The sequence below is a fragment of the Natator depressus genome, chromosome 26 (assembly GCF_965152275.1).
Source record: "Natator depressus isolate rNatDep1 chromosome 26, rNatDep2.hap1, whole genome shotgun sequence".
Classification (NCBI taxonomy): domain Eukaryota; kingdom Metazoa; phylum Chordata; order Testudines; family Cheloniidae; genus Natator; species Natator depressus.
The window spans coordinates 13,914,937-13,925,916 of record NC_134259.1 but is presented as its reverse complement, the minus strand read 5'-3'; the positions used below and the strand labels follow the sequence as shown (position 1 = coordinate 13,925,916).

The 10,980-nt window shown below is 52.5% G+C and overlaps 1 protein-coding gene across 2 annotated transcripts in view; it reads left to right on the top strand.

The window, feature by feature from the left end:
- The first annotated feature begins 2,508 nt into the window (after window positions 1–2,508).
- NUDCD3 (NudC domain containing 3) overlaps window positions 2,509–10,980 on the top strand; it is a 58,527-nt gene continuing 50,055 nt past the window's right edge. For both annotated transcript variants that reach the window (XM_074940104.1, XM_074940105.1), the window contains exons 1-2: window positions 2,509–2,710; window positions 7,861–8,165. In XM_074940104.1, coding sequence (XP_074796205.1) covers window positions 2,513–2,710; window positions 7,861–8,165 — 503 coding nt within the window. In that variant the 5' untranslated portion in view covers window positions 2,509–2,512. The remainder of the gene's footprint in view (window positions 2,711–7,860; window positions 8,166–10,980) is intronic.

Below are 10,980 nucleotides of genomic sequence, written 5' to 3'. Positions count from 1 at the left end.
GGTCAGATCTCTCCATGCAGGAGATAGGGAAGCTCCCTAAAAGTGGGGGAGGGCACACTGGTGCCCAAACTGTGGCCCTGCCCCAACACCACCACCTTCCCCTCTGAGGCCCTGCCCCTGCTCCCTCCCCTCATCACTTGCCCTTACAGCCAGTAAAGAGGGAGGTTTCAGAGTAGCAGCTGGATGGGGCCATGGCCTTCTAGCCCCCTCTGTTCTGGCACTCCTGTTTCAGGGCCAAAAATGTTCAAAACAAGGTGCCTTAAATCCATGAGAACGGCCAGGCTGGGTCATAGCAGGGGTGCATCTATCCCAGTGTCTTGTCTTCCAACAGTGGCCAGTGCCAGATAATTCCCTCTGAAGCAACAGAACAGGATCCACCCCGCTCATTTCCAGTCCCAGCTTCTGGCAGTCAGAGGTTTAGGGACAACCAGAGCATGGGGTTGTATACCTGACCATCTTGTCTAAGAGACATTGATGGACCTGACCTCCATGAAAGTATCTAATTTTTTTTAACCCAGTTATACTTTTGGCCTTCACAGCTTCCCCTGGCAACAAGTGCCACAGTTTGACTGTGCATTATGTGAAGATGTATTTAGGTTTGTTTTAATCCTAAAGCAGGGAGCCCAACACACAGGAACCTAAACCCTGGGGAGGGGAGCCCTACCCACAGGTAACCCTAACTCCAACTCACCATCCACTAGGAACCTGAAACCTAACTCCAAGTGACCTAACCATAGGGTGGTGAGCCATACCCAGAAGAGGCACCCCTTCTGCACATGGGCATCTTCTCCCTCCCCTCTACAGGGGCAGGCAGAAATGTGCCAGCAGCCAGCCACTTCCAGCAACACAGGGCCACCAGCCACAGCATGCAGGCAGGCAGCTTGCCTGCCTGAGCCCTTCTGCACCACTAGCTGGGACTCAAGGGCAGGTTGTCAGATTTGTCCTGCATTTTTGGGGCCTCCCAGTCATTGTGGGCCCTGTCACTGTACAGGATCACAGTGTTGCCTCCATCATAGCTAAGCCAACTCCTCCTTGCCTTAACAGTCTGGGGGCAGCCCAGGAGGCTAGATAAAGCCAACGCGGTGGGGCCTTAGCAGGGTGCTGAGCAGAACCGCAGGGAAGGCCAGGGTAGGTGTGGCTGGGTGGGAACCAGCCCAGCTGTTGGAGGGACCCCTAGTGAAGCTGTAGGAGGGAGATGTAGAGTGTGGGAAGACCCAGTGGAAAGAGGAAGGTCTTGTGGCTGAACAGTGTAGAATCCCCCATCGTTGGGGATTTTTGTTTCAGAGTTAACACTGAGATGAATGGGGAAGTTCCTATATCTGTGTCTTGGGAAGAGCTGTGCTATGTAAAAAGAAGCCATTGCTACTCTAGCGCTCCCTTTCACTTTCAACCCCCCTGTCCGCATAGGAGTAGAGCTCAAGCCTGGTTCTTGACTGTAGGGCTTCGTATAGCATGAGTAGTGTCCCCCAGGGCCCCTGCCCTGCAGCGAGCCCAGCAGAATTTTGTGGGCAAATAAATCAAAAGGGGGAAACATGAAGTTTCAAAGGCATTTCCCAGCAACAAAGCCGTTCTGAGTTCTCATTTTGTTTGAGTCAACACGTCCAGGGACAGAGATGTGTTACGAGACGTGCATCAGTGCTACTGTTTCAGGCTCTCTGCGGACTCAGGCACAGGCTGCCCCAGACTGGGGAGGGCTCTTGGCGGCAGACTAGTCTGGGATGAGTAATGACCCCTAGAGAATGAGAGTGAAGCTGGGAGGCAGGTGGAACTGGGGGCACATAGGGCCAGCCCCCTCCCAACACCCCACCCCCAACCCCCCAGTCCAGCCCCCTCCCAAAACCCTGCATCCAACACCCCCCCAACCCTCTGGTTCAGCCCCCCCAATGCCCTGCCCTCAGCCCCCCCAACACCCCACCCCCAACCCTCACGGGCCAGCCCCCTTCCAACGCCCAATTCCCTAGGCCAGCCCCCTTCCAATGGTGGCCCCCCCGCCCCCATTACGCCCCGCCCCCAGCGCAGCCCCACACCATGCCCCGCCCCTCCCCCGCATCGCACCGCGACGCCGGCTCTCAAGATGGCGTCCAGATCCGTCACGCGCTGTGGCGACGCTCTCGCTCGCCATCGCCATCTCTATGGTCAGCGGGCTTGTCTCTATGGCGACGGCCCCTCCTTGACGGCCGCGGTTGCCGGCCGGAGCGTTTAGCGGGGCGGCACGAGCGGAAATAGCCGCCGGGACCCGTCCAGGGAGGGACCGGAAGTGCCTGGCGGGAGGAAGCTGGGTTGCCCTGGTAGCGGAGGAGCCTGGCCCTGAGGAGCCCTCCCCCGGCTCCCCAGAGACTCGGCGGGGCCCAGCCCCCGGCCCAGGCCTCGCGCGTCCGGGTCCCGGCCCCTCCCCCCCGGCGCCCTAGAGACTCGGCAGGGCCCAGCCCGGCCCCCGGCCCAGGCCTCGCGCGTCCGGGTCCCGGCCCCTCCCCCCACCCCGCGCTGCTCCCCGCGCCCCCCCCCCCCCGCCATGGACCCGGCTCCTGCCATGACCGACATGTACGACCAGGCGCTGCTGGGCATCCTGCAGCACGTGGGCAACGTCCGGGAGTTCCTCGGCGTCCTCTTCGGCTTCCTCTACCGCAAGACGGATTTCTACCGTCTCCTGGGGCGGCCCGACGACCGGCTGGGCTTCCCGCCCGGGGCGGCGCAGACCATGGCCCTCCAGGTAACCCGGGGCGCAGCTGTGGTCCCGGGTTCCCTGCAGCCGGCCGGCGTCTCGAGCCTCCTGGCTGTCAGGGGAGCTGGTCGCTGACGTCTGCCCGAGTCTGCAGGCAGCCCGAGACACGAGCTTGGGCAGATGTGAACTGGGCCGTGCCTGGCAACAGGGTGGGGGGCGAACGCTGAAACCGTCAGCTGACACGATACGTGCTAAAGTTAACTATTTCGCGGGTCAGTCTGGCACAAAGATCCAGCCGAAGTCCTAAATGGCCTCCCACCCCTTTGGAAGTGCCCCAGACCCAACCATCTCCATCCCAGCTGCCAGAACCTCCAGCTTCCCCGGGGCAACTTCACCAGTGCAGTTCTGCCCTGTTAGTCCAGGATTAACTGAAAGGGCGGGGACAGCTTTGCATTAATGGCTCTCTCGCACCAGAATCTGAGTGGGCCAGCATAGATCCTGGTCGGTTTCCCTCACAGAGTATAACCGTTGTTGTTCATGACACTGCCACCCTGAGGTCTTGGAGGGGTGGACCAGGCCATCATCAGTTGTTCTCATGATGTATAGTGGTGGTTATTGGCATTCCCACACCAGGGTCTGAGTGGGGCCAACTATGTTACATGAGCAGTTTGCACATGCCTGGTGACTCCCTACCTAAGGGTAGAGTTACTATTTTTATCTGTTTTGCAACCTTCTAGAAATGTTTGCCACTCCACAAGCAAATAAAGACCCAGGCCTTGCCCTGGGGAGCGTTCAGTCTGTGTGCCTGGCACAAGTGAGCCCTATAAACACCCAAAGGGGATGGAGAGTGAAGGGAAGAGGGGAAGATGATTGTGAGGTTGATCAGTACAGAGCTGATTGTGTAATTCCTTTGTTATTTGCAGGTTACATTGCTCTCCTGTCATGTCTTAGAGGTTCCACATCAAAAATGAGGTTTCGGGAGGAATTGGAATGAGGGGAGAAAGGTGTCGGGGCAAATAGGTTTGGGGAGAAGAGATGAAGGGAGGATCATGGTTGGTGCTGCTGTTGGAGCAGAGGGCACATGGAGAAGCACTTCAGAGGTGTAGGCAAGGGCAGCATGATGGAAGAGGATAAGAAGTTTGAATGTGATGCACAGTACAGTGGGGAGCCCGTGGAAGGACGCATGGTGGGTGACCTCCTCAGAGGAGTGGCCGTGAGGATATTGACAGCAACGTTTTGCCCATACTGGAGGGGGTAAGGTTGGTGGTTAAAAGTGCCTGACAGGGAGTGATTGCAGTAGTCAAGGCAAGAGGAGAAGTCTGAGTGATATTGACAGAGAGGAAGGGGGGAATTTGAGAGAGACTTTGGAGGGAAAAGTGTGTGGATTTGACCGTAGATTGGCAGAGAGGGAGGTGTTGAAGACCTCTCGTCCAGGTTTCAGTGTTTGCTTTCTATTTCTAAGCCTTGGTTTTCACTCGGAGCTTCTCAGTCCTCTCATTTTGTGTTGAAACGCACCCTGCTTGGCCTCAGCCTTTTGGATCTGGGAGAAGGTTTTCTTTAGAATGCTTAAAACTCAAAAATGGCTCAATGGGTGATCTGAGTAGGGGAGATGGGGGAAGACCTGGTTGTTTTTTACAGTCTAGTTTGTTTTATCCTCAAAAACTGGTAGCTTACATTTTTAAATATCAATTTTGCTGCATACATAGTCAATCAGGAGTCAATATTTACCAGTTGGTTTGAAAGGTTTGATATTTATACAGCATTACAGAGGTGTGCTTGATGTCTTAGAAATCAGTAGTCTGTAAAAGTTCCCTCACCCAAGGCTATTCCGTCCTAAGTAAGATGGAAAGGAGTGTTGTCTAGTGGGTGGAGCAGAGGGATAGGGGTCAAGAGATTTGGAACTGTATTCTTGGCTCTGTCAGTGACTTGCTTTGTGACCTTGAACAAGTTGATTCCCTCCCCTGTGTAAAATAGGATCTTAATTATCTACCTTACAGGCATGTTGTGTGTCTCAGTGCATGTTTGCAAAGGATTCTGCGACTCAAAAAAAGGCCCTAGAGAAGAGTCAGATATTAAGTATTTCTTATAATAATAAAGTTTTAAGGAACTGGAAATTGCCTCCTACACACGTGGATTCATTTTCAATTAACAATTTAATGCTGAGGACTGTATAGTGTTCCAGTGAGGTGCAGGGCAAGCATGCCTTATTTGGAAGTGCACGTTTGAAATAAACACAGCCCCATGTAGTATGGTGTTTATGTGAAGGCATAAATGTGCTATGCTGGCACAGACACTAATTTAAAATACCCAGGCTGCAAAGTGGCCAAGTTAGCGATGCTGTGGAAAGTTTGAAATCACCTTGCTTTAGAGAAAGCTCTCTCTACTTGGAGCTGGGTACTCCAGAGCTGCAGTCCTGGAGACCCCATCCCTCTCTGACCTTAGGCAAGCAGCATAGAAGTGACCTGCAGAGAGGAGCAAAAATTTATTTATGCCTTATTACTGAGTCATGATGGACAAAGGAGACCTGAAAGTTATTCTGTTCCTTCTTGTTTTTAACGTTGAAGTCTTGCCTTCCTTGCCTTTTGCTGGAGGACCAGAGACCTGGCATGAGAGTTTTCTCATCCCCCAGTGGAACGGACAGGATGTTGTTTTCAAGGAGAGCATTCATTCCAAGTGTTTTGCAGGAGTCTACATTAAATTAGTGTAGACAAAAATAGAGGCAAACTAAAGAGTTTTAAACAGTCTGACTAACAATCCCTTTCCCTCTCAATTGCTCAGGTTATAAGTCTCTTGTGATGTTAGTTAGTTCTCATTAGTTCTCCAGGAAAACCAGGGAAGGCAATGTCTGATATTTCTAATGTTCAAAAAGACAATTAAAAAAAACAGGTAACTCCCCTTTTTGAGTAAATAGGCGGCTTTTTAGGGCTTCGTGAAGCATAAAGAAGCAGACAAAGCACATACCCACTGTTTCCTTTGCAGATCATGTTTCAATAAACAGGGACGTACTGAGGGGGAGGAGCCAAGGAGCATGAAGGGACCACATAGGCAGTGGGCTTATACTAGGGTTGGTGATGATGGGCTGCACAAGGAGGCCGTGTGACTGTAGCTCTGTGCTTCCCTGCCCAGCAGCAGTAGTGACTCAGAGCAACTCCCTCTCTGTCCTCCTAATGGGGCTGCCTCTCTCACCACAGCAGGTTTAGAGCGGCATCCCTGCTTTCCAGAAAATGGAGCAGAGCGCAGCTGCTGTTGCTTTTGATATAGAACTGAGGTCTGCGGAGATCTAGGGTCCCAACATCCTGCATTGCAGCTTAACATTGCATTATGGGGACCGCTGCTTTGATGGCAGAAAGGGGGCAAAATCCTCACTCCAGGGCTTATGCGACCCCCATGTGCTGCCCCTGCCAAAAGAGACTGCTGGCGAGTAGCCAGAGATGGTAAGGGGAGTCATTCCAAGAATTCAGAGCTTCAGAGAAGCCCATCAACAACTGTAGCCATCTTCTGTAAGTTAGAGCTGACCTTGGGGCTGTCCTAACTCATGCTAGGGGCTGTGCTGTCCGCAGGGGCAGCAGCCCAGAATCCTGTGCGTGCAAAGGTGATATAAAGCCCCCTTTGCCTTCCCCATGCTTGTGCTGCGCGATCCAAGGCGCGTGCAGGATATGGTCCCTGGACTTGTAGCCTGTGAGCCCCAAAGGTGAGGGTGCCTGTAGACACCATTAGAGAACTCTGCAGCCTGTACTAGCAATTAGGTAGATAAGTTGCTATGCACAAGGAACAGCCAGATGATGTGACAGACCAGTAAGTGTTACGGCCTGTTGAGGAGAGAATGTGAATCTTCTAAATGAGAAACTGTGTCCTGGTTCCCCCCGAGGAGTAGCTCAGGTCTAATGACTTCGTGAGAACAAACCACTGCACAGTAGCCTAAATCTTGATTTCCCCAGAGAGAGGCCATTCTGGGCTCTGGCTTCAGTCTCTTCCAGGACATGCTGTTTCTTTCCACTAGCCACGGGCATTCAGAGCCGAGACACTGCTCCCAATGATACTGTGCTGCAGAGCAGTTCAGAGGTGCCACCCTCCCTTCTCAGCTCAGGATTTTGGGTCCTGTCCTGATTTAAAGGGCACGGTCTGAGCCTTGTCTCTGAATGCTCTGCCTTGGGCTGGTTTGTGTTTCATGATTGAAATACAGCTGGACGGGTGGGTCTCTATGAATAGCACATGTGAGTCATTCCCTGGGATTCTTTCGGAGCGGCAGTGCCTGGTTTCAGGCTGTGGCTGCACTAACGTGCTCTTTGCCCTAATGCTTCTCCGGAGGAGCTGCTGGTGGCAACGTCACTCCTTTCGAGAGAGCTCTGCCCTTCGGACTGAGCCCGCCTGTAGCCTGGCTTCTCTGTCCAGTGTCTATTCCCAGAACTGCTGACTGCTCTAGAACTGTTGCTATGTTACTTTCGTCAGCTTTCTGCTAGCCTGACCAGGCAGCAGTACCAGCAGGTACGGATTTAAAAACAAAAGCCCAGTGAACGTGTGAACTGGGGAGTTTTGAGGGGAGGACCCAGTGTGGGGTTAGGGTTGGGGTGAAGTGATGCAATTGGAGAAGTAGCCAAGACCAAGTGGGTCGGGGAGTGGCAAGATTGCACCTGAAGACAAACGAAGGTGCTGGTTGGAAGCTGCTGGCTTATCTAAGCATCCCTCCTTAGGCCTCTCTTCTGATCTGCCACTCCCCCGGTGGCCTCCCATTCTGTTTTACACACACACAAAGCAAACCCAACCTATTTCTATTTTAGATTAAAAAAAGAGAACCAATGTAATGTTATGTGAGAGAGAGAGAGAGAGAGCACAGTGTATGTGTCTCAGGGTAACTACAGCCACGGTGAGCTGCCTCAGAGCAATGACCCCACTGGAGGTTTCCTACTTAGGTACAGTCTGCAGAAATGGAAGAATACATTTGCTTATTCCTGTGTCACCTAAAGAATCTGTCAGCTCTCACTGCTCTAGGCAGTCATGCTTTCTGTCACCTGCCTTTGTGAGCAGTTTCCTGTTAGAAGCAGTGCTATACTGAACTAGTGTCTCTTTTCCAATCTCGGTTCCTCTAGTGTCAAGGTGGAAACCCTGCACCACGTCTGCTTCTGAGATGCACGCATATTAGCCATGGATTGATGGCTTGGCTACCTGCTTGTTTGCTTGATTGGCTTTGTCTCTTTCAGGCATTCAAGAACTTTGAACACCTGGCCCGTCAGGATGACGAGGAGAGGCGGCGGGAGCTTGTGGAGAAGATGAGGAAAAGGGAGGAGGAAGCGGCAGCGGAGAGGACGAAAGTGCCTGCTGTGGCTCAGGAAATTGAGATCCGCTCGGCAGCAGAGCCCGTCCCTGGCCCGGATGATGGGGCAGCCGCCAGGCCTCAAGAGCCCGCTGCAGCGGAGGAGACAGCTGAAGCAGTGGACAGTTCTGCAGCCTCAGAGCCACCAGGAGCAGCTGCCCCAGTGGAGTCCCAGCCATCAGCATTGCCTAAGTAAGGGTTTCTTGTTACGGTACTTCCCTTGTGTTCGTTGTAAGCCTAAGTAGCTCATTCTGAATAGAGTCTAGTCCTCGGTCCTAGCTCACGAGGTGACGGGGTGGTGGGAAGGCTGCACTTCTCCAGGGTGGTGTTTAGATTCTTCCCAACAGAGAGAACACTGTGTTGTGTGGGCACAGGGCAGCCCCAGTCTTGTCAGGCCCATCCGTCAGAGGAGGTGATGTGGATTCACAGAAGCATGGTAGAAGACTTCAGATTTGGCTTCCTTTGCTCCTTTCTGGGCGCTTCAGTCTGTCTGCTCTCTTCTCTCCTCTAAGTGGAGGATGTAGTCTGTTAGCACATCCCTCTTCACAACACTGCAGTACAATTGTTTGCTTAGCCAGGTCGCTAGGCCTTCCTCCCCGGTGGTCACATCACACACAGTCGAGACAAGGCCACAAAGCATCTTTTCTCTCAGTATGGGATGTGGGGCTGTTTGTGCATCTCCACGGACTCTACTACTTGACTGTGTTTCAGTGCATTCAGGGAAAATCTGGGCAGCTATCCCATAATGCCTCGGGAGGTTAGGTGCCCAAGTCCCTCAGTCCACTTTGAGCACTGGGATTTTTCAGCAGCCCTGCACCAAGAGTAGACACACATGGGGCAGTGCACTCTGGGAGGTTACCACACAGACAGCTGGGAGCAGGGCGGACCAGCCAAACTGGTTATGCCAGCGCAGTTAGGGTCCAACTACACAGCAAAACAAATTACCTTATCCCAGCCTGGGCTGCAGGCTTGGGTACACACTAGCTGATTAATCAAGCCATATATAAAGCTGATTGTTTCGCTCCTTGGTATAAGCTGTAATGTCAATGGAACCAGAAGATCAAGTTGTTTTCTTTTGTTCCTTGGGATTTCTCACTCCCCTGTGGAAGATCTCCCTGGCTCAGGCCAAGGCCAGCGCATACATTCCAGAGCAAAGCTGGAATCTCCATTTTTGAACTGGCCAGTTTTTAAAGCCTCCGTACGGATGTCTGTTACCCCTGTGTGAGTGAGGAGCATTCTGCTGGCCTGCGCTCTCCTAAAACAATGGCAAATGACTCTTTGCGAGGCTAAGTCAAAATGTCTCCTCTTTCCGAGAGTGATTTTGTGGGGAGGAGCTGTGCCTATTTCAGCTGGGCTCTGCTCCAGGTAATGCCCACCTGTCACTCTGGAGGAGCTGTTCTAGAATGTTGAGTGATCTAGAAGCGCAGCTACTGCTGGGAATATATCAGGGCAGGTTCTTTGGATAGCTGGCTGCCCTGCCCAGCCTGTACAAACCACAAAGACTAGGGGATGTGAGGATGGCAGAGAGGGATTGGATGGTGCAGGGGACAGGTGATGGCTTACAAAGCATTTTGCCTCCAGATCATCCATTCAGATCTAGAGCAGATTAACGAGTGAAAGTCGTTACCAGGTGGTGGCTCTTTAACTGCCTTTGTGAAGTGAAATTCAGTGTGATATGAAGTGGGCACCTGTCCATTAATTAACAGGGCCTGTGTGGTCCCCTTTATTGACATGCTCCTAAGAGAGGCCAAGGATTTAATGGGCCACAGCGATTCTTGGCAATGTCAGGCTGGTTAGGCGGGGGCAGTTTGTCCCTGTGATAGGAGCTCTCAGTCTCCGGTATCCGTTCAGTACCTTTCAGCAGCACTAAATTAACTGTAAACAGCAAAGAAGTGTTAATAAGACACCAGGCTAGTGAAGTATTAAGGGCCACACATGAGTCTCTCTGGGCAAATAGTTCCGTTTGATCCTCAGGGATGGGGATGCTCCATGTTTCTCTCTGAGGAGACAATGCCAGAAGAATGGAAGAAAAGGATTACCATAACTCTGCGTTTTTTGGCGGTTATAGCGGTGTGTGTCTCTGATCCTTCGTGCACCTTTCCTGTGGTTTGAGAGAGCTGCTGTATGTGTGGTGGATCCAGAACGTGTAGCCTTCCCTGCTCCTCCCGTTACCTTATAGTGTGTCTATTAAAACATTGTTATTGGGGTGGGAGACAAATGTCCAGCTCTGCATATCATGACCGTCTGCCCCATGCCCCCAACCCAGAGCACACAGACTGTTTCATTCCTATGAGTCTGGGGGTGCTAAGCGGTCAGGGCTTAGCAGGCTGGGATCTTTTTCAATCCCCTGGCACCCTCAAGAGCAGAGCCGGCACCCAAAGGCAGGCCAAGGATAGTGTGGCACTGCCAAGACTCCCAGAGATGGGGAAAGATGGTTTTCCCCCCTTGACTGTGCTTTTTCTTCCTTTTTCTGCAACAGTGTGTGTTTGGCAGGACCATCCCCACATCAGCAGATCAGAATGTTGCAGGCAAAGGATTATGGGAAGTCCTTGCGTCATTGTCTCCCAACGCTATCTCTCTGATAGAGAAAAGGCTACATAAGCGTGAAAAGTGAAGGGCCTTGCATTGCAGTAAAGTCTCTCTCACTCCCTCCCATTCCCCCCGCCCATGCTTATTGCAGTTTGCAAAGCTGCTGTACGTGTGCTGACAGCACTGGAGAGGAAGATTCTCCAGCACAGGGAGCTGTGTTGACTTTATCGCCTTCCAGCGTGCCACAGTTTTGCAGCAGGGCTGGCATGCCTGCAGTGAGGGAACGAGCTGAAAGGGCTGGTTGTGTTGGTGAATGCCTGGAGTGGCTTTCCTCTTAAGAGCGCTACAAGTAGGTCTCCAGAGCCTTTTGGTGCTTCAGAATAGGGCAGCTGGAAGAGCGTGTCTTCGCCAGCACACTCTAACTAGCTTGCATGCTGAGTTTGTGCAGCAGCAAGGGAAAGGATGGGACAGAGCGACC